The 22,090-nt window shown below is 42.4% G+C and overlaps 2 protein-coding genes across 4 annotated transcripts; one reads left to right on the top strand and one right to left on the bottom strand.

Annotated features, from left to right (window-relative positions):
- Positions 1 to 460: 460 nt before the first annotated feature.
- Positions 461 to 11,906, bottom strand: si:dkey-33c12.4 (uncharacterized protein LOC560112 homolog). 2 transcript variants are annotated; one of them, XM_063909274.1, is made up of 18 exons: positions 11,739 to 11,906; positions 11,462 to 11,517; positions 10,617 to 10,692; positions 9,185 to 9,333; positions 8,912 to 8,995; positions 8,764 to 8,820; positions 8,441 to 8,641; positions 7,862 to 8,071; positions 7,286 to 7,340; positions 7,108 to 7,198; positions 6,887 to 7,028; positions 6,616 to 6,720; positions 6,006 to 6,174; positions 5,642 to 5,828; positions 5,165 to 5,239; positions 4,729 to 4,831; positions 3,875 to 3,972; positions 461 to 3,115 (listed from the first exon to the last, which is right to left on the bottom strand). In XM_063909274.1, exons 1-18 carry the CDS (start codon positions 11,764 to 11,766, stop codon positions 2,980 to 2,982), a joined length of 2,022 nt encoding a protein of 673 aa, XP_063765344.1. In that variant the 5' UTR covers positions 11,767 to 11,906; the 3' UTR covers positions 461 to 2,979. The 2 variants fall into 2 exon arrangements, with proteins under 2 accessions (XP_063765344.1, XP_063765345.1); XM_063909275.1 differs by having other exon boundaries at positions 6,063 to 6,174.
- A 975-nt stretch (positions 11,907 to 12,881) lies between these two features.
- LOC134881554 (cell surface glycoprotein 1-like) lies at positions 12,882 to 21,965 on the top strand. 2 transcript variants are annotated; one of them, XR_010168062.1, is made up of 7 exons: positions 12,882 to 12,972; positions 13,895 to 14,069; positions 14,277 to 14,397; positions 14,489 to 16,352; positions 16,546 to 16,705; positions 16,900 to 18,037; positions 18,396 to 18,510. XR_010168062.1 is itself a non-coding variant. In XM_063908988.1 (6 exons), the coding sequence occupies exons 2-6, from the start codon at positions 18,508 to 18,510 to the stop codon at positions 21,958 to 21,960; spliced, it is 1,656 nt and encodes a 551-aa protein (XP_063765058.1). In that variant the 5' UTR covers positions 17,298 to 18,037; positions 18,396 to 18,507; the 3' UTR covers positions 21,961 to 21,965. The 2 variants fall into 2 exon arrangements, 1 of the variants encoding a protein (XP_063765058.1); XM_063908988.1 differs by lacking the exons at positions 12,882 to 12,972; positions 13,895 to 14,069; positions 14,277 to 14,397; positions 14,489 to 16,352; positions 16,546 to 16,705 and adding exons at positions 18,827 to 19,868; positions 20,141 to 20,263; positions 20,778 to 20,933; positions 21,629 to 21,965 and having other exon boundaries at positions 17,298 to 18,037.
- Positions 21,966 to 22,090: the final 125 nt, after the last annotated feature.

The following is a 22,090-nucleotide window of genomic DNA, read 5'->3' as shown; positions in this document are numbered from 1 at the left end:
GCAGATTATCAGAGATGAGTTTGTGTGGAGGGGAGACAAAAGACTTCTCTCCCGCTCATTTCTTAGCAATAGATACTGAACCACCAGGAATGACAATGTGGACAAAAGAATAGACATTAATTTATCTTCCCCTATATGACCCTGATGCAAATGAGGAAAATGAAAGCAAGCAATCAATTCCCTAATTGGGTTTTCGCTATTTTAACTTGTTAAGGGGGCCTCTGTCTAGATTAAAGGGAAGGTCAATTTCTCATAGTGACAATTACTGTATTCATTTCACAGTGCAACAAAGGAATCCAGCTAGCGGGTTGTGGAGATGCTGCATGGAAGCAGAAGCCCCCCCCCCCCCCCCCCACCCACACACACACCATCCATAGTGTGAGTCCACCATCCTAACATCTTGTTGATCTCAGATATCAACACTTCAAAATAAAGAAAAACATGAGGCACTTTTCAAAAATATTGGCCATCTTGATATTTTTATTAGGACAGAATTTCCAGTGCAAACAACACAAAATCTTTAGTTTGTAAATGATTTATAACTTAGGAAAATGCAACACATCTCTGCGTTATGTATAAGGACTTTATGACCCCAACATTTTTGGGGTTTTGGCACTCCTAGTTTACCTTTACTCAACAAGTAGGTCTTGACATTTCTCTGTACTTACTCTTTAATAAATAATCAAATAGAAACACTTAAGTTAAAGTTCAGAGAAAAATAACATTTCCTTTAGATTTGAACAATGAAAACAGAACATCTTATTGTGAACACATTTGTTAACAGCTTTAGGGTTATATCTTTAAATCAGACTTTTGTTGAAATATTGCTGAATCTTGATTATTGCACACATTAAACCAGAGCACAGACAAAACATCAGGCAGGGATGTCTCTAAATAAACCAAAACCTGTTGGTACCACATCTCTCGAAACGAGCTGAATGAGTAAATATGTTTTCAGGCTGAGTAAATGTTCCTGTAAGAGTTTGTTGTAAATAAACCACAAATAAGGAGTGGAACTCGGTCGCTCTAAAATACACACTGGTTTGTTTGAAGTGCCATTCCTCCAAAAAGAGTACAAGCGAACAGCATGCAGGGAGGGTTATAAAGTGAGCTGCAGCGGGGCATTTACTTTGGCTTCCTGAGAGACAAATCAGACGCTTGCTATACAGCGTGAGTCAGCTTCTCCCTCATGTCACATTAATAGTGTATTTACTAGTGGAGATATTAGAATAAAAATGGGATTATGAATCCTTGCGCTATAAGCAATGCACTCCAACTCAAAACCTCTCTGCAGAGGGAGAGGAGGATTTCTTTTTGCTGCAGAGCCATATATCAGAAAGCAAGGAGGAGTGGGAGAGCAACATGTCATGTCTGCTGGTTCTGTTTCCTGCTGCTGGTGGGGGGGGGGGGGGGGGGAGGAATCTGTTGAAAGCTCTACAAACCAGGCAGCCTTTTAACAAGATGCACTTAATCTTCCCGATGTTTGCTTTAGTTAAGTAAGGGATCAGCGTTGTGCAGGGCCTCGGGAGTTGTGGGATGTTGATGAACGCTAACCTCTTATCAGTTTGATCTGCATTAAAACAGGTTTTCTAGTAAGGGCAAAGCTAAGCGGACCAATAACATTAAATATAGACCCATTTTTATGTCCCAGGGCTTTTCTATGGGTTCAACCAGAGTTCATGTTATTAGTATTACAGGCCTTTCATGCTTTCAATCTCACACAGATCAGAGAGGCTTTGTGAGGTATGCCACCATCAGCCAATTAATGCCCAGGAGTACAGCACTAAGGTCAGCTCTGAGCACTTCTCAACTTCTTTTTCTACAACCGTTTTTTTTAGGTTCAGCTCTTTGGGGGCACTTTGTAACTCACACCCCAAACATTGCATAGTCACAAAAATGACCTTGAACTGTTCGAGGCAAATAACAAAAACCTGCCGGGCATTACGGGAGAGAGATCCACACAAATCCCTCCCACATTATCGGAGAGGACACACAGTCAGGGGAGGCATTTTAGGCTTAGGATAACCTCGCAGCAGATAAAATATCAGGGACAATAGTTACTTTTCAAAGCGTTTAACTGGCACTTTACTCAGGCTGACTTGAGACAAGCTTCTCTGTCAAGGACACTGCAAGAGGATCCACAGCTGCTGAAGGGATTAATCTGATGTTTTAGTGGAGGGACGGAGAAAAACTTCCTCTCAACTCAGTGATATCCCACTATGAGTTACATGCCGAGGCCGGAATAATCCTCAGAAATGATCCATATGCAGTTTACATAAGGACTATATTATTCTTGGTATTAAGTAATGTTATTGTATGACAAGACATTTTGATAAGGTTGAGGCTTTAATTCCTTCTGCTTTTCCAATTAAAGACTGCAGCCAAAGTGCTACTAAAAAGGCACCCAAGTGTGTTTGTATCCAAACATCACCATACTTTTCCAACAGACATGGCATAAAAAAACATAAACATTAATGACATAATAACCAGCAAACACATTAAATAAACACACAGAGCAGCTTAAAACTCAAACATGGCGCATTAAATGTGCTGACAGCTTAACTACTCTTCACCCAAAGCCTGTAACACTACAGCAGAACAGGTAGTAGCCTCAAAGCTGAGGGATAAAAGGTAACAGTGCCACCTAGTGGCCACTGGAGAAACAACAGGGCAATCTGTTCATTTTAAAACGAAGCAAAGCAGCAATTTAAAAAGTCTCCTAACACAATGTGTAAACAGATTCATCACAAATAATCCCTGAAGAAAAATCCTATTGCAAAGGAATGCCCAAAGCTAGATGTACATTTAGTTATTACTATGATGCAGTAGTATATTTTAGCTTGGTGTCCTTTGTGTTTGTACAACAATGGTGGGCCTAAACCAAGAGGATCCAGAGGCGACTAAAGTCTACCCAAGTTCGGCACCACCATTGTGTCCAAGGTCAAAGGAATCAATGCATGCTTGTCATGTTGGGATGTCCTACATGTTAAAGTTACCCAGTCTGCTGGTGAATTTGTCCTTGTCGATGTTCTTGTTCTCGGGGAGATGTCTGAAGGTGCAGTCCTGCCTCGTGCAGCCCGAGGTCCTCCAGAAAAAACACTCCTTCTTGTACGGGCTGCAACAACAACAACAGGAAAACCTTTTTAATTCTACTAATGCATGTTAAAGTTCATGGAGGAATGGGGCGGTGCGATGTTTGAAACAAAGATCCTAAAGATCAGAAGGTCTGCTGTGACAGGGTTTCTTTTCACCAATCAAAGTATGATAGAAGAAAATAACAAATACAAATCTGATTTTGAGATTCTGAATAAACCTTTGAATGGCTGTGGTCATATTTAATAAGCTTATCAGAATTAAATCAATTTAAAAATGTAATTTATGGTGCGATTAGACGGACCCTTCTATGAGAAAACTCTGACTCTAGTAAACGGGTTGTTTCTGAAACACTAACCACCAATAAAAACGGTGCGAAGCAGAATCTTTATGACGATTTAATCACTTCAAGGATTAATGACATCATATGTTCTATCTTTATTGAATTATTGGTGACTTTTGGATTGTGCAGCGCTCTGGAATTATTGGAAATGTTTGGACCCCATGAGGTCTGAAACGATCTTATGCAGCCACTGGAATTTAACTATAGAAAGTAGAAGTAGAAATATCAGAGTAGCCATATCTTTATCTGCAGCTGATCACAAAAACAAGCTTCAAACGGAATATTTAGTATTTAAAAAAAAGTAGTAAAACAATTCACGACTAACACATCTCCTAATTTTCCCAATCCTTTTCATAACACTTCATTTAGTATAGAATCTCAAGTTGTATCCAAAGGGTGAAATGATCCACGTGAGGGGGAATAGCAGCTTGCTTTTACCCAGGACGTGCGTAGGGGTCAGCTGATCTGGGAACACCGAGTCCAGTCAATCTATTGGGATATCTCACTGAGAGTGGAGCGCCCTCTACCACCAGGCCCTGGAGAGAGACAGACATTAAACATGGTTAGCCCAACAGACACAGCTTCAGAGAGAATATGAGAAACTAACAACTGGATAGACTTATTTCAGAGTTGATTTGTGTAATGAGAAAACAATGCTGGAGTTAGAAGCACACTGACTTTAAAGCATGAATAACCTGTGCAGACTTAAAGAGCTGCAGTAAGATAACAGAAAATCTAAACTTTTAATTAGTCCCCAACTTCCTGCTCTACTTAGAAGATTGTACAACCTGCTAAGTTTGCATGACAACACCTTAATAGACATAAGAATCAAAAATAATGTACATGTCAATACAAAACACAACCATCAGATGATATGAAGAGATGATTATATCACCATCATCATCCGGATTAAAACTCCTAAATTGGCACCAAAACACACTAGAAGAACTTGAGCATACATGTTGTTCTGAAACACACTATCATGTTATTGCGTGCCATTATTTTATCATGATCGCCGATAAATCCTATATCGCTCCTCCCTGCTAATCCAAGCCCTTCATTTGTTGGCTTGAGATTCAGGTCAATGTTTGATGTGATAAAACACTTCGAAGGGCACTCTGAACTCTGCAGCAATTAGGTCATTCTACTCTCCAAATAAAGATACGCTTTACAACAAGAGATATCACAAAATGAGTCACGACGTAAGCTCATGCTACTCAACAGCAGTACGTGTTCACATGTGACACATCAGCTATACAGCTCAGCAAATGATGACTAAAAAAGATGCATACATTGATGCAGTCGATCGCTCGGTCACAGTCTTCCTTTTTGGCGTAGTTCACAAAGGCACACTGCTGCTCCAGAAGCATCTTGATGCTGTACACCGTCCCCGCTCTGAGGGAGAGACGGGCGAGAGAGTGAGATCAGGAGCTAACACCTTTAGCATAGCTGTGGGGCAGTTAGCAACAAAGCTTCCAGTTAATCAGTTAACATTAAAGACACTCCACATCGATAAATATTTAACAAGCTCAATGGAAACATAATTGAGCCCTCTGCATCAATATTTCAGTGAATGCTTATTGTGATTCATCTGTTTAGAATGTTAAAAGGAATCTAAATAAACGTTCAAATGTGAGCGAACTATTCAGAAATGCAAGCTGCACGTGTCAAATATCCCAAAACATGGCTGAATGAAATCCTAAAGCAGTATGCTGAGGGAGACCTTACCTGCTGAAGAGCTCGTGCAGGGTGGAGTAGGTGACAGCCGGAGCTAAGGATCCCACCCAGACGGACATTAGATCTCTGTATACAAAACACAAGAGAATACACATTTCAAATGTTGCACAATGGGTACAAGTCAGCACAAATATCCTGAAAATCCAATTCTAAAAAACAGCATAACAGCAACTTGTGATAACTTAATAATATAAAAGTGTATTCTAATAATGTAATATAAGAACGTATGTCATTACACAAATACTATGTAAAAAAAGGGCAGCGATTCAAAACATTAGGGCATGATGACTTCAATTGTTTTCTGACTTTTGTTTGGTTTTTCTAAATTCAGAAATTGTTGACAGCAAGGCAAAAATGAACACCATTAACCAAAAAATACTGGACAAATAGACACAGGCATGAACACTAGCAAACTGTCACTTTTCTCATTCAACAAGCATGTTTCAAATGAGTGATAAGCAGTCTTACGATTTCACAGCATTCCTTGAATGAGGCGTAGGGGACTGAGATTTTGATCTGCTGTTGCCAAAAGCATCCGACTCCTTGACCTGTTGCATTCTGGGGCGGGTTGAATGGAGGACGGTCCACTCGCCCTCATCGTCGTCTTCCTCCTGCAGCACAGGAGGCTCTAAGTCCTCCCGACTGGCCCCGAGATCTGAAGAGAGACAACAGTGAGTCAGTCAAATCATTTTGGATTAAGTGATAGTTTTAGAATAGAAATATTGATATATATAAAGAAGTTAAAGTGAAAATGTGCACGCCATATTCAAGTAAACAATAAATATGTGAACATGTCTCTATATTAAGGTACATTCTGTAGTGTATCAAGTACCAGAACAATGTAGTGACAGTTGTTCTCCAGCTGTGAGAAACATTTCCTGACGTTTACCTCCAGGACAGTGTTTACCGTCTTCCCCCCCGAACAGAGCTTCAACAGCTTCCTCTAACGTGGCGTGTGTCTTCAGGGCCTCGGAGCTATGAGCCCAGCTGAATCCCATCTCCTGAAAGATGGAGATTCAAAAGAACAAGCATGCAGACATTAAAGCAATGGATGACTGATACAGGGACCAGGTCTATCTGGCATTTAAAACTCAAACCCAAGCGAGCAGAGAAAAGCATCTCATCTCAAACTGTAGATTCATCTCGTCTTCAATTAACAGGGTTTGTACAGCTTGAGACGTTTCAGAACTTTCCTAAAGCTAATCCGAAGTAAATTGAAGACAAACAATTACCCACGTTGGGTTAGGTGGATTTCCCTTTGTATTATTTCAGGATTTTAAATTGTAACGTCACAAAAAAACAGAAAATCCTCCTTTGTTCTTTTTTAAGGACTCTTTAGATATTGATTCAGGTCATTTAATTTGTAATTAAGGCCTATTTTTTAAAGGTGTTTCCAGGATCTCAGGATACCCTGTAAATTGTAGTATAGAAATGTCTCCTACCATCAGGTGCAGTGTCTGTGCTCGTTTCAGCTCCTGCGTCGCTTCAGCGCTCGAACTTTCCAGATTCAACACCTCCTTATAGATCAGTGAGGCCTCGTAGTATCTCTGGAGGAGGAATCAGCATGAGGAAGAGTTTGGAATCTAAATTAATCCATAACTTGGGAGTTGAACATCAGGGAAGTAACAAACAGGACGAGATACCACACATGAAAAGGAAACATTGAGTAAGTGGAAGCAGGGTGTAATCAGATTTAACTGGTGCAGTATTCACCTTGAGCCCACAGAGAGCTTTCCCTTTCCTAAATAAACCTTTTATCCAGTTTGGCTCCATCGAGAGAGCTAGTTCAGCATCCTGGAGAGCCTTTTCATACTGCTGCATTCTCTCATAACACAGGGACCGATTTCCAAATAACCTGAAACACAGAGTAACCTCATTAATGATTATTAACAATGACTGCTCCTGTGTGGAGAATCAATTTAAGTTCCTCTTACTTAAATTCCTTTGGGTTGTATTTAATGGCGTCTGTAAAGCATTTCACGGCCATGTCGTACTGACCGGAGGCAGCCAAACGATTTCCCATACCTGCAGGAAGAGAACGGACAGCTTTAGTATATTCACACCTTTTTCATTTGTGCAAAAATCAATGACTTTATTTATGATGTAACTTACCAGCAAGCTCTCTGCTGCTTTTTGCTAACTCTTCTGCATAAGGATCCATTGGTTTCTGGAAAAGTTAAGAGTTTTTACACTATGTCAAGTCATGATGACAACCAGTTAAATAAAGGTTAACATATAAACTGACATTTGCATTTAAATTGAAAAGACATTAATGGATGATTTATTCATGCTATATTTTGAATGCAATTTATGGAAAATTGTTCCTGAATGTCAAATGAAAATACATTATATTTAAATACAAATTAAATAAGTGAAGATGAAGCATAAATTAAAACAGAAAGGAAAACGGAATAGAAGATAATATATTCAAATGAAATACAAAGTGAATACAAGCGTAAGAATATTTTAAAATAAGAAACAGAAGAGGAAGAGGAAGCGACATCTTAAAATAAATAAGAGTTTAAGGGAAGATGAAGCTTATTATATAGGTAATAAAGGAACAGATACTCTAAACTGAAACATTTTATAATGTTTTTATAAAACACCGACGTAACATCGCTAAACAAACAACAAAAGGACTACGATGGAGCCCTAAATAATTCATTATACAGTGTTCAGTGTTCCCACCTCTTTATGGGGTTCATATTTCTCCTCCTTCTTTTCATGAACTTCAGGTTGCTCCACAATTTTGGGTTTTTCCTCCTTGGACGGCTGGACTTGTGGTAATTTAGTGTTTGTGTTTTTTCTCTCTCTGGCCGTCCTCTCATTACACAATACCTCGGGCACCGATTTTGACGTAGAAGCGTGGGAATTATTTATATTCAAATCCTGCAAATCCTTCAAAAGATAATGAAACACAAGGTGGTGGTTTGAAGATGATCAAACAGAGAAACTACAATTGTAAAAAGGCCGCACTTTGGCAATAGGGAAGATCAAACTAAATCAGGTAGCTCTATAAACTCATCCACTGCCCAAAGATGTATAGGTCTTGACTGTGTTATGTGGGACTTATTTGCTTCCAGGAAACGTAACACTCCATAAAACATTTACAAACATTTGGATATTTTTACAAAATACAAAATTCATAGTGTTGTCCTTGAGGTTTATTTTCCCCTTCTATTTTGTCCCGTGTCGTGCTAGTGCGGACATTACATTGGCTCCACAATGTGACAGACAATAACACTAAGAAAAGAAATCTCCACAAACCATTTGCTCCTCATCTTCTTTTGTAATCATCTCCGAAAGATTGTCCTCTTGATTATTACAACTGTTCTCTTCATATCCAGCCGCCACAGATCCATTGTGTGTTGCATCAGGTTCAGGAGATACACTTGCTTCTGCATTATTTTCAAAAACAGGATTGTCTTTCGGATTTTCTGAGGAGTCAGACCCCTCTTGTTCTTCCTCCTGGAAAAAATAACATCAAAGATACAAGGAAATCAGGATCTAAAAATGGCTTCATGTCTGGATTATATTTCAAGAGCTATTATGTACCTTGATTGTATTATTAAGAGTAAAACAAGACTTACAGGTAAATTGTCTTTAACTGCACTTTCCTTTTCTAACCGTTTCTTTTGTTTTTTACGCTGAAAAACAAAACGAAAAGTGGTAATGTCAAATAAATAAACAGACAGCAACATTGGAAATATTCAATCTGAATTATTTGCAGGCACTTACCAATTTCTTACGCTTGTTCTTCTCGGTTTTGTCCTTACGCCTTTCCTCTTCTTCTATCAATTCCCTTGCGTGTCTATCTGCCTCCTGGGAAAGACAACAAGTTATGAGTTGTGCCGTTGTTCACAAAACACATTAAGAACATGAAGTCTGAAAATAAAGCCACATGAAGTAAACGTCCACGAGTCAGCCTGAAAGCTAAATCATGTCCCAGACCAGGCACACAATAAAAGGAATCTTTTTTGTATCTCTTCCAAACAAAGTAAAGGGAAATACCTCTTCAGTGAGTTGCTTAATTCGTGGATGTGGTTCTAAAGACCTGTGAGCACTGGTGGGTGTATAAAAATGATCATCATCTTCATCATCGTCACTATATATGATGTCATCGTCCAGCTCTCCCTCAAACGTCCTTAAAAAATCGAAACCTGGGAAATAAACAAATTAATAAAGAACACCACGTGTAAACAGGCAGCGTCAAAATCCAGAACACACAAAAATAACTGTTTCGTTTCCTGAGAGATTTTGAAGCAGTCTGATCTTGACAGAGCATGGCGCCAAAAGTCACGACACACAGTAGCACACGTATGTAGTTGTATGAATTTCAGAACTGGGCCATTAACTCTCCTCGGTCGGACAGAGCTTGAATAATGCCGTCAGTACACCAAACATAGTTTACTAAAAATGGTATGCTCAGCAGAGGTGGTTTTGGCGATCTATAGCTTTATGAAACTGATCATCTGACAACCAGCCGTGTAAAAGTGAAAACAGAGCCCGGGGTTGGGACTTCTCTTTCTTGCTCTTTTTTTAATCACTACACAACTTTGAGTCACTTTTCATGTGAGATATTTCGTAGTGAAAATGTGCATTGTTATCCCGATATATTGCGTTGCGTTGTCTCTATAGCCGCGTCCCCATGTGAACTTCGGACAATACCTGGACGTCTACGCACTGTCCGGTCAGTCCGGACTTACTGGAAATACTCTCGGTCTCCGTGAGATGTTGTCATGCATTTATTCCAGGCAAATTCGAGTTTGCATCAAAGGGCGTGTCTGAAAGTGTGTTTGCGGGTGCATGTACAATAGGTACTTGGTGGGGAGACTAGGCATTATTTCCTCAAAGTATACTGAATCCTCCAGTTAGGGTTTCTCTTCTCCCTCTTAGCTGAGAATGCAATGCACTTGGCATCAAAGGCTACCCATAACCCTTTGCAAACAGATGAACATGCAGTAGAGAAAAGTTAAACATTAAACAGGATACAATCCACAGTCTACTGACAAAAGGAAAGTGATAGCCATCCACACCCTCATATTTGTCTATATATAAACAGGATTTTTCGTTCTGATGGTGACTCATGACACAATTAAGTAATTCAGAGTGGTGTCTATTTGTTTAATTGAGCTGTTGTAGGATTACCTCTTGTGGGGCCTAACCCTAAAGAAGAAAAAGGTGTAAGAAGAAGTATAACCTAATTACTTTCCAGTATATGCAACTGAAGTTACCTAAACCCTTATATTATTTTAGATTATTATTTAAGATCGCTATTTAGCTATTTGTTGTAGGCCTCGCACTGCAATAGAGATCACAAAACTAGACTGATACTGTTTTTTTGCATGGTTTGTAAATCCAATATTACTGGGTTAAGTTTCATTTTCCAGTTCTCTTCTCAGTCATCAGGTGGAAATTATCTGTGGTTGAGAAATGGGCTTACCTAATAAGCCAGAGGCGAAGACATCAAAAATAGAGGTTCCGGAATGGCGTCCATTGATGAAATCTACCATAGATTCCTGAGAGGAGGGAAAAGATCAGACACTTATAATGCATCCAAACTGTAAACGTAATAATGCTTGTATACTGTTCAAAAGTATAAACTACATATTTCTGAAAGTTACATACTGTGTAACCCTCCACCTTTTTGCTTGGTGGGAAGTAGGTTTTTTGCAGTTACCACAACAGCTGGTAGATAATACTGATGTAGTAATAGAGAACTAACACCCTGGGACCTTTGGAACTTTGTTTAAGCTTTAATTACAATTGAATAAATCAAGCTTTTTAAATTAATAATCTTCTCTTGTTAAGTCTGCTCAAATGTGAAGAAAGTATGCTTTTTTCTTTTCATTACTGTAAATTGACTAGGGTTAAGTATTGAAGTGTTTAGTTAGCTTAATCTGACAACAAAACAAAATATATCCGTATTTCTTTACACTAAACAGAGCAAACACTGTTTTAATGAACTGTTAGTAACATGCCCTACTTCTGTGCATATGTGTTGACAGCTTACTGCTATACTACACTGTAATCCTCAATACATTTACCCTAAGCCTGTGTGTTTTGTAACATGTGATAAACTGTACTGTTATCCTCGGCTGCTCTACAGTTTATCTGATTGCTGTGGTAAAAGGCTCTAAACTGTAGCAGCTCAGACTCAAATGACTGCTTGTGAAAGGTAAGGTAACAATGTTGGCATGACACACTTTGGCACAAAAAATATGCCAAACCTGTTATGCCACAATAATAACAACCACAGAAGTTTCCAGGTGCCTGGATCATACTCACATGTGTTTGCATCAGTCTTGAGTTTTCTCGGATTCGAGCTACAGGAGTAGTACCACCTGAAACATAGACAAGTGTAATACTGAAATACCTATAAAACGTGTTTTTAAACATCATCAAACGAACATGAGTTGTCAGGTTGTTACAGTCAATCGCCATAACGTTAGCTAGCTAGCAAGTAAGCTAACGAAGCATTTGACGAAATAGTCAGTTCTCAGAAAATGAAACTCAGCGACGACTATTAAAACACCTCAAATGACTATCAATACTTCAATCATACCTTTAACAATGTCTTTCTTTTTTGGCATGATGAAAGAGTGTGTCTTTTAGGTATGTTCCCGCGACTGTGTTAGATGCTATTCCTTGTTGAATATAAAATGTACAGTTTCCTTTCCGCGTTTGATATGGAGACTTTCATTCCCTGCCTTTTACCTTAGAGGCTGCTACCAGGCTCCGCCGATCAAATGGTGTGCTGTGGTTCAGGCTTGTGATTGGGTGTTTGACCAGTCAATCATGGTAAAGTAGGCGTGCCTTGAATGCAGCGTGCTGATTTGCGAGTCTGCCTGAGGACAACAAATCAAGGACGTTTAAAAACTAAAACAGACTGGTGCATAATATGAAATAATTTACAAATCCTTACATTTGAGCAGAATTGACTAAAGTCAAGTTTTCTTTCTACGTATTATATCTTTTTTTTAGTTTAGTTTTTTAGTATAAGCATTGTTGGATGAGCTGGTAACTTAATGTGTACTGCCAACAACTACGGAGGAGCTGTAATTACAATGGACTTTGAATATTGGAACAATATCAACTACAGAGTCGTATGACTAGCCATTGAAGCTAGGGAAGAATTTACATCTGCGATTTAATTAGCCTACAACCCCTTTCCTATCTTTTTCAAAGCTAGAATTGGGCCATTGACCAGGCCAGCCTATCTAGCTGAAGATCTGTTTTGCATGCAATAAACTGACCCCTTCATGTCAGTGGATGGTCTTTTGTACCTAGTGATGTCTCGCAGGGCACATACAGTGTTGCTGCAATATAAACAAAGAATATAGTTATATATTTCTATCAGCTGTATTTAAATATAATTGGATAATAACATGTGTTTATGGCAATCGCTAGGGTTAAATAATGGCTCACGAAATAAAGCTTGGCTTGTCTACTTTTTTTGGAGAAACGATGTAATATAGAGAAACTAAACAAAACCACCAACAAATATCCAGTGCCATTTTATATCACATTTGCATTTCAACCAATTTTCATTCAGAATAAGTTGCGTTTTTATTTTCTTCAATGCAGGCGAGTAACACATCTGTTTGATTGACGATCTTTCCCGTTCTTCAATTCAAATCAATTCTCGCGCCCTCTGTCCTCCTCCCGCGCGAGTTTCCGGGTTTTCGAGTTGTCCGCCTCCACATTTCCTAGCAACGCTCCTTGGATACAAGCAGGAGTGAGCTCATTCACTTTGGAGGACTGATGACAGCAACAACAACAACATGGAGCCTCGAGATGTAATTTGTCTCAGTTTCAGCTTTGTTCTCCTCCAACTGTTTTATTGTGCAGCATATTGTATCGTGGTTCGGTACGCTTTAGCCTGGTTGAATCTGGCTAGCGTTAACCCAATGCTGGCGGTTGGTAAAAGCTTGCTAGCTGCTAACCGTTTTGCTAGGTTGTTAGTTAGTATATCAGCCAGCTAAGAGACGTCTGAGATACCATGACTCCATTTAAACAAACTTGTCAGACAAAACATTGTGTTTCCATCGCCAATGGTTGTAGCATGGATGCTCATTTGCAAAGGGCTAACGTTAAGAAAGTGTATGCAGATTATAGATACAGTAGTCATGTGTCTCTCCCTAAGCTAACAGCAACCTGTTGTGCTAGCTAACTTTTAGCTAAGCTTCTTAACTATCTGGTATATGAGAGAATATAGGAAAGTAATATAGTTGAAAAAGTAACACATTCCTTCAGCAGCATTTGACAGCCATTTCAGAGATCTGGTAGTGATCGCTCTCTTTAATGACAAACCTGACAGTTTAAAGAGGCCAGACAATGTGCAGCCCAGCAGGCAGTCGAGCTGTTCACAAAACCTCAGGAAGACAAGTGGAATTTCTGTTGTTAACATAGCAGCCTTGGCAAAGAATCGCTAAAACACATGAAGTCTTAACACACTTTTTAGTGGATTTCTAAAATACACCCCAAAAAAAGTGTATTTTAGAAATCCAAATAATTGATATTAAGTAAAATAATATACTTTTAAATCAGAGAAAGATGACTTGTCTTTGTCCTGAGCTTTAAAGGCTGTATTAAATTAAATTGATGTAATTTTCACCAGATAATCTTTTCAATTTACACATAGGTTTACACAGCTTTATTAAATGGCACAAGAGACCAGTAACAGTAAGTTATTTATTTTTGTGTGTCTTTGTTGTACAGAGGGGGACAGAGTCTGTTCAGTTTCCAGCAGATGAAGATACAAGTCGATCTGTTGGACAAACATCCATAAATCAACCGGGAGCTCAAAGTCATGACCGGCAGAGGGAGAGGCAGCCCAGGCTGGACACAGATAGCTGGGAGCCTCAACAGCGATGGATGCGCTCTTTTGAGCCGGGTATGTCTCAGTAATGAAATATTTACTGTCATGATAAATGTTGAATGGGATAAGGTGATGTAGAACAGAATGTGTTTTTTGGAAATCTGTCTTTTCCCCCCTACTGACTACCAGAAAATGTTCGGCACTATTTATATAATAATGAAATCACATTTGGATCTCATGATTATAGGAAAGCTGAAGGAAAAATGTATTTGTATGTATCAGAATTTCAGGACAGCAGCATGTCTCCAGCCCTCTTCCTGTTGCCTGCACACTCTGGAGTGGATCACAACTTCACAGAATGTTCTTTATTCCAACAAAGTGACAGTGAATTTGCCCCTTTACGGTAAAAAACCAACTGGTTCTGTGGTCATAACACTCAAAAACATTGTATTTGAATGTTCAGTTATCTAATTGCATTTGTTTACTCTTTAAAGGCCGTTCCCTGACCTCTCTATGGCATCAGAGAGGTTTTACGTTCCTCCCCAGGATCGCACCACTCAGGCCTCTGAGCGCGGGTCCCTGTCCCAGTTCCCTTTGGCCCAGGCAACCATTCTGTCTGAAGAGGGAGTGAGCAGCTGCTGCTCTCTGTCCCAACACAGTTTATCTCCAGGAGACGAAGGCAGACAAGAGGAAAAAGATCACTCACCAGCGACTGCAACCAATGACAGACAGGGAGTACTATCCAGTGAGGATTCGGATAGCAGAGAGAAAGACTCAGAGACTCAAACTGAACCTCCAGACACACAAGTACGAGAGGCTGCTCAAGATGACATATTCTTTCTGAGTAAGGATGTTCCTGCCCAGCATCTTCTAGAGCTCCTGCAGAAAGATATGGGTATGCAAAGCAGTAGTAGTAGTGCTGTTTCCTCCTCCTGTGAGACCTCTGTGAAGGTGGCTACATCTTTTGCAGAAGACTCTAAAAACGCTCAAGTTTGCAAACCAGGCTTTGAGCAAAGCATGGTTAAAAGAGAAGGTCCTCCAGGGGAAGCTTCTGTTCCCCAGCAGCAGTCAAAACAACCTGATAGAGATTTATTCCCTGACCAATCACAGACATTGTCTTATGAAGAATGCAACATAACCATGGGGCTCCGAAGCACCAAACCTGATGTCAGCAGTGAAGAATTACACAGAGAGTTGCTGTCTGAGGTAGAGAGGCGCAGCAGTCGTGAAAATGAATCTAAAAACCAACAGCGCAAAAGTTCTACACCACCCGTTATATCTCTCACACCATTTCCCTCAGGGACGTCTGAAGTGAAGCCAAGTGCTTTCAAAAGTCACTTTGGTGGCCTGCAGTTGACAGGGCCGTTTTCAGCCGGCTTTGAGCGCGGTCACAGAGAACAAGACCTCTGGCTCTCTGGGAACCACACAGGGATTGATGGGTCCTATCTGGGGTTCATTCCACAATCTCAATCCACTCCAGGGGTGTTTAAAGCTCCATCCAAATCCAGTGTCAAGGCTAAATTAGGGCTAGTCTCTGCCATAGAATCCAACAAAGAGAACTCTTCTCAGTCAAACACCGGTATCTCTCCACAGCCAGCTGTTCCTGCAACTGATCCCCCTGAAACAACAAATCAGAGCCAAGAGGAAGCCACCTCTGCTGAAGTCCAGTCTCTCCCAAGTCTCAACTACATGCAGAAAGTAGATGCCTGGAGGGCCAATCAGAGTTCAGGCAAGGCAGCACTGTTTCAGAGCTTGGCACTGCAAAGATTTTCCAGCCCTTCTCCGAAACAGAAAGCTTACGAAACGGTATCTGAACCCCTGAATCGCAGCCTGAGTCAGCAGGCAGGGAGTTTACAGCCAAGTGCTGCCAATCAGGAGGTCACACAGAGCTCCTCCAAGGCTCCCTCTGGATACTCTTCTCCCAGGAGAGGGGAGGCGGTGGGCAGTGCTCCCAGTGACAAAGATAACTCTGCAACAAGACCTTCTGCATCACCCTTTGGCAGGTCTCAGTCCCACTCCTCTCTTAGCACCGTTATCATGTCGGCGAAGAAAGATCAGCAGAGTAAAAGACCTGCAGATAACGGGAACATTGAGGCTCATCATCAGCCAAGCACCACAGTTCAGCCCCCGCCTCGCATGAGCCTCAGTCAGTTCAGCGACGTGTCTCTTGATCATGATTTGACGCTCTCAAGTTCCCAAGAAAGTTACAACAGTGGAGTTAAATTAGCAACGTCCATCGGAGCGTCTTCTGTTGTCAGTCTGGAGGTCGATAACTACGCTCCGTACTGGACTTCAAAGCAATCAACACCACCACCTATGGCAAGGCAACGAGAGATAGACATCGAAGAACGAATCCCGGTGATTATAAAACAAAATGCTCAGGCAACATAGCACAACATTTAAAAACAAATCTGATTTCCCTAAATGTTTTTAGGGGTCGATTTGTATTTTAGAAGATTTTGCAGTTGATTTTATTCTGAACACAGTTGTACCACAAACACGTATATTTGTATTCCTGATCCTGATGTCTTCTGCATTTTTGCCCCTGCAGTTGTATCTTCGTAACCTGGGTATTGACCAGTCCCCCTCAACTATTCTAACTCCATTTGCACCCAGAGGACCAATCAGAGAGCCAGAGTTCTCTCCCACTGATCTCTGCACTATTAAAGGATCTATTGGAACACCAACCAAGAGCACCTTACCCTCTGAAGGTAACTTACTTTAAAAGAGAGTAATTTAAACCAGAATACATCATGTTTAACACTTAGTCCACTTTAGTGGGACTGGTTAGTTTAAGGGGAGTGTGTAAAAGTGGAATGTAGAAAAACGTCTAACAGGTTTAATTTTATTTTAGTCTTCCGGAACATGTACCAGTTTTTTTCCTCGTTTTTTTTTGTATTTTCAGGTGGCAGTCACAATAAAGGAGAGTTTTCCAGGTGCAGCATTCTGTCAGTGGACTCCAGTATATCCATCCCGTTGAGCCTGGACAGTCTCGGTCCAGGTGCTTCTCTCCCAGAGCGCAGCAGGCAGACGTCCCCTCCATCAGATACAGAAGCTGTGCAGAGTGAACGCAGACTGGCTCCCTCCTCCCTGCCGGATGAAGACTCCTACCCTTCCAGCCAGCAACCCCACATGGACAGTAGCCTAACCAGCAGCCAGAACACCATCACACTCGGAGACAGGTACGACTCCGACCTCTCGTTAGCTACCAAGGCTAACGGTGCGGATTCAGACCCGGAGTCTCCCTTGCAAAACGAGCCGACGTTTGGAGCAAAGCGCAGAAGATTCTATGGTTAGCTCGAAGGCCTTGATGGAAATCCGTAAACTCCTCTCTCAGGCGGAGAACATGGTGTCTTCTGGATCTTCTGTAGATCCCTCTGCCCCCACTGCAGTGCCCCGGGTGCTCTCTGATGATAACCTCTTCCTTTCACTGAGGGAGAAATCCAGCACCCTCCAGGACTCTTCCTCCTCCGCTACCGAGGATCCCAGAGCTCGATTCTACCCCCTGTGGGCCAGATCCGCATCCGACTCCATGCTGACCTCCGACAGACTGAGAGAAAACTCTATTGGTCGAGAGACTTCATCGGGGCAGCCTACTTATCTGTCCACACAGGGCCTTACGTCCACAGGGGCATACAAGAGGCCACAGGATGTTGGTAGAGGTGCAGGGTCGGCCCTTGTCCTCTCCCAATCAGCCCGACGTGCAGAGCCTGAGGGATGCAGTGCTGCCCCCCCCGACAACACCGTCCCACCACAACCAACATCCATCCCACCTTCACCTGCTTTGAGTATACAGCTCACATCTACTGCTACCGAAACGGCGAAGGTCACAGAGGAGGAAAAGCAGGCTCCTGAGGAAGATCCTGTGCAGAGCAGCTCCCCCCCGGCCGCCCTGGAGGACAGCGATCAGGGAGTGATGAGTGACGGCAGCAGCGAGAGCTCGCTGGCGGTCAGAGTGGCCCAGTTACTGCAGAGTGAGTCTCCGGCCACCATGGTGTCCAGTACACCCAGCGTCACTGACAATGAGGAGAGCAAGGCCAGAGGTAAGAGGATTCACGTGTCTTAACATGTCCTTTCATGCTGAAACAAAGAATAAAACATAAAAATAAACTTTATACTCAAACAAACAATGTTGCATGAATAAGCAATCTTCTGCTCAGGCATAAAATACTTCTCTTTTCTTTCTACTCAAAGGCAGTCTCTTAAGTTCATATTGATAGTTTATATATTCTTTTCCCTTTTCGGGGTCCCTGTTTGAAATCATTTTGATAGTTTGTTGTCTGTCATTTAATTTTGTTAAGCCCCCTAAAACTTAGATTTAAGTGCTATATAAATAATATGCATTATGATTATTTCGATTATCATAAGTATTATTATTAATTACATGTCTCCATGTTGCAGAGTGGATAAAGCTGAAATCTCAGGGCAGCAGTGTGAGCCTCTGGTGTTGGATACAGAAGACAGAAGGCGGATTGAAGAGATCAAGAGAGAGCTGCTGTTGAAAAACCCAATAATGGTAAAGCAATGACGGTACTCCTTTCATCAGTCAGAATAATAAACCAGTTATACTGTACATTTGCATAAAGACCTTGGTTAATCACATATTGAAACATTTGTGTTGTCATTTTGATTATCTGCCTTCAATCTCTGGACGGTTCAGGTCACTTGCTGCAGGTAACTGGTGTGAAGCAGGCTTGGTGTTTCAACAGATGCGTGTTTTTGAGACCTGAATTGAACTGTTTTTTTATGTTGCAAGTTAAGAATTCACAGGACAACAGACGAGGATCCTACTTGGTCTTACACTAACACAGACTTTCTGCTTCTTCTTCCAGAGTCAGGGCAGCACAGATACAGATAGCAGTGCAGCGTCTAGTATTCAAGTCTTCAGGGAGCTGGATCCACACCAGAAAGCAGCCACTCTCCCTCCACCAGGGGTTGCTAACATACAGCCGCTGCATTTCCTCCACAAAGATCTCTCTTACTCCAGCCTGCCGCTTCAAGATCTTCTCCGCCCAGATCTAGAGGCTCAGATACGTGCGATCGCTGCAAGAGAAGGAGTAACGCTACCTAGGAAAACCCCTCAGGCCCTCACCTCCTTCACCACCTCCACACAAAGGCGCTCCACCTCTCCCTCTCCCTCTCCCTCCACATCGCCTGCACCTTCCCTCAGCCCAGCACCGGCGCTGCTCCACCTGGCTGAGCTCTCCACAGGAGCTGTCGAATTTCCCAAAGCTAACAGGCAGCTTCCTCCTATGGATGAAGAAGATAAGACAACCAGGGAGCCAGCATCAGCGTTTGAACCGAGCAGTAATCTCACATCTCTGTCTGTACCAGCGAATCAGAAGAGGGAAGACGCTGTGGGAGGCCCGTTTGAAGAACCGCCCCCATCCTCACAGGGTTTAAGTCGAGAGGATGTGAATGCTGAAGAGGAAAACACACCGTCTTTGAGGCAAGATGAAGACTTACCCGTCCAGATCAGCCCTGTTTCTGGTGTAAATCATGAGGATGAACGTGCCACAGGCTCTGCTACATCTGAGTCTCCAGACAGGACAGGTCATGTCTCACATGTCCATCTCACTCTGTCCCCCAAAGCCAGAGATGTCCCCTCCAGTCACACTGATGCTCTTGTGAAGCTGCCACAGAAAGAATTTGTCCTCCTCAGACCCTCCTCTTCTATTCCCAGCAGTCTGGACGAAGGTGTGGGATTGTGCAGTCCACCAGAGTGGTACGACACACAGCGGTTGCCAGAAAGAACCGACACCTCCACCCAGTTCAAAACCTGTGTGCCTCAGGGAAGGAAGACCCCCACATCCACACAGTCCTTCACACCAAGAAGCGTTGTATCAAACAGAACCTTACCCACTGAATCACCAGGTAGGCTTGATATAAAATATATTTATATGAAGTAATCATAAAGCTTATGCTGTGACCTAGGCTAATGCTAATGCTAATTGCTACCTGTTCTTCTTTTGCACTTGGGAAATTTGGTTCTGCATTAGGAGCCTTAACCTGACAGCAATGCTTGCCGCCCTTCCATTTGATGGAAGTTATTTGATGTTCTTTTCTGCTCCCTAGCCAAGTTATTGAATAGCGTTGAGGAACACTAACACTAAAAAGATGATTGTATTCTCCTTCTCCCTTTACAGCCGTGCCTGTGCTGTTGCCGTATAAACCCCGTGGCAGTGAGGAGCTGTTCTACATCCCTCAGACAGAAGCTGACGTCTCCTCCATCGACCCCTCGGACACCACCATGGAAAGCTCCCACACAGGTACATAAATCCCAGATATCATTTTATTTAGCAACTTGGATCCCATACAGACTGGCTGGAGGACACCATATGCTACATGGAAACGGTTAACTTCAAAGATTGCAAATCAGTTTGTATGTATACCAACGGACCAATGGGATGTAGGTATACCAAAGCAAATGCATTAGGAGCTTTTGCAACGGACTTAAACTAATAGTAAAAAACATTCTCATCTGAAGAAGGTGCTCTCGTTTCCCCTGAGCCTGTATGGGGAGCAGCTGCTCCATTGTAACCTACACCAGGCACAGCATTCATTATTCATGTTCAGGGGCTGAGTGAGACAAAGGCAGAGCTGGGGCCCCAGCAGAGAGACAGAGGGGGAGAGGGGGACTGAACACTCCTTATCCTCCGACTTCTTCTGTTCCATTCTGGCTGAAAACAAGGATTTGGGTCCCTTCTCCAGCAGTGGTATCCCTGTGATGCATCAGTGCATCTTAGTTCAACCTTTAACAAAACCTGTTTTAATTCTGACCAGGCTCCGACGACGCTGTGCCCCCCCGCTTCAGCAGTGACGTCCTCGGACACAGAGACGCTGGGGTGGACCAAGGAGTTCCCATCAGGCACTCAGAGGGAATCTACAGCAGGAGGCTGAAAGCAGGCAGCTTCAAGATGCAGGAGCGCAGACACAGAGGTGAGCGCAGACACAGAGGTGAGCGCAGACACATAGGTGAGCGAGCGCAGACACATAGGTGAGCGCAGACACAGAGGTGAGCGCAGACACAGAGGTGAGCGCAGACACATAGGTGAGCGCAGACACATAGGTGAGCGAGCGCAGACACAGAGGTGAGCGCAGACACAGAGGTGAGCGCAGACACATAGGTGAGCGAGCGCAGACACATAGGTGAGCGCAGAAACAGAGGTGAGTGCAGACACACAGGTGAGCGCAGACACAAGCACTGTGTACAGCCTGAAACAAGCGTCTGTCCAGAGTTGACTAAATAAAGCCTGTCAATAACTGTTCATTTGTACATTTGTCACTTTGGTTCGATAAATCAATATTACAGAAACATTACAAATGTTTATTTACTTTAAAAAACGTAGAAATAGAAATTTAGTGAGCAATACTTTTTTATATTTGAGCATGCATCCAGAAAACATTATGGCTCCTTTTTCTTTTTTACAGACCTAAAGATTTTAATGTTTTGAAAAAGGATTAAATTAACAATCATTATAACAATTAGTCAAATTAATGAGTATTATTTTGGTTTCACAGCCATGTTTCGATGGTTTGTGTACGTGAGACAATGATTAATGAAGGTATGGTTTAGAAAAAGTGCCTGTCCCTAATGCAGTCTTCACACCCGTTGTCTCTCTATCACTCATCAGGTGTATCAACTGATGTACCAACAAAATCCAGTGAGACCCAAACCCCGAAGCCGTCTCCTCAGGCAGCAGCTGCCTTCACCAGACTGAGAGACCAGGGGACGAGCCCGCTGCACTTCCCCAGTCCTGATCAGCCAGAGCCAAACCGTGTAAGATTTCAGCCTGATCTTATGGACGTGGTCTCTGACACGGCGAACCATCACCTCACCACCCACCGCTCTGTTCCTCAGAGAGGAGGGGAGAGAGCTCAGGAGGTAAGGGACCCTCACCCTTGTCCCCCCGCTGCCGCGCAGAGCAGCAGGCACTCTGAACCAGCTATGGGAGAGGTTCTGTGACCACTGGAACCCGGAGGAGTCCCAACCGATCAGCGACAGAGAGGCATCGCTGCTGCAGCGCCTGGAACGCCTGTCCCGTCTCATCCACAGCACGAGGGGGAATAACACGTCAGAACTGCAAGGGGAGAAG

The sequence above is a fragment of the Eleginops maclovinus genome, chromosome 19 (genome assembly GCF_036324505.1).
Source record: "Eleginops maclovinus isolate JMC-PN-2008 ecotype Puerto Natales chromosome 19, JC_Emac_rtc_rv5, whole genome shotgun sequence".
NCBI classification, from domain to species: domain Eukaryota; kingdom Metazoa; phylum Chordata; class Actinopteri; order Perciformes; family Eleginopidae; genus Eleginops; species Eleginops maclovinus.
The sequence above is the reverse complement of the archived record's forward strand: the minus strand, read 5'-3'. Positions and strand labels throughout refer to the sequence as shown.

What these genes read in the sequence shown, in the direction of transcription:
- si:dkey-33c12.4 (XM_063909274.1), bottom strand. Translation starts at nt 11,766, where the DNA reads ATGCCAAAAAAGAAAGACATTGTTAAAG. An exon ending in AAGCTCTCTGTGGGCTCAAG is followed by an intron (nt 6,721 to 6,886) that starts GTGAATACTGCA and finishes TTCCTCCTCCAG; the next exon opens with AGATACTACGAGGCCTCACT. An exon ending in CACAGACACTGCACCTGATG is followed by an intron (nt 6,175 to 6,615) that starts GTAGGAGACATT and finishes TCCATCTTTCAG; the next exon opens with GAGATGGGATTCAGCTGGGC.
- LOC134881554 (XM_063908988.1), top strand. An exon ending in CTTACCCACTGAATCACCAG is followed by an intron (nt 19,869 to 20,140) that starts GTAGGCTTGATA and finishes CTCCCTTTACAG; the next exon opens with CCGTGCCTGTGCTGTTGCCG. An exon ending in CATGGAAAGCTCCCACACAG is followed by an intron (nt 20,264 to 20,777) that starts GTACATAAATCC and finishes AATTCTGACCAG; the next exon opens with GCTCCGACGACGCTGTGCCC.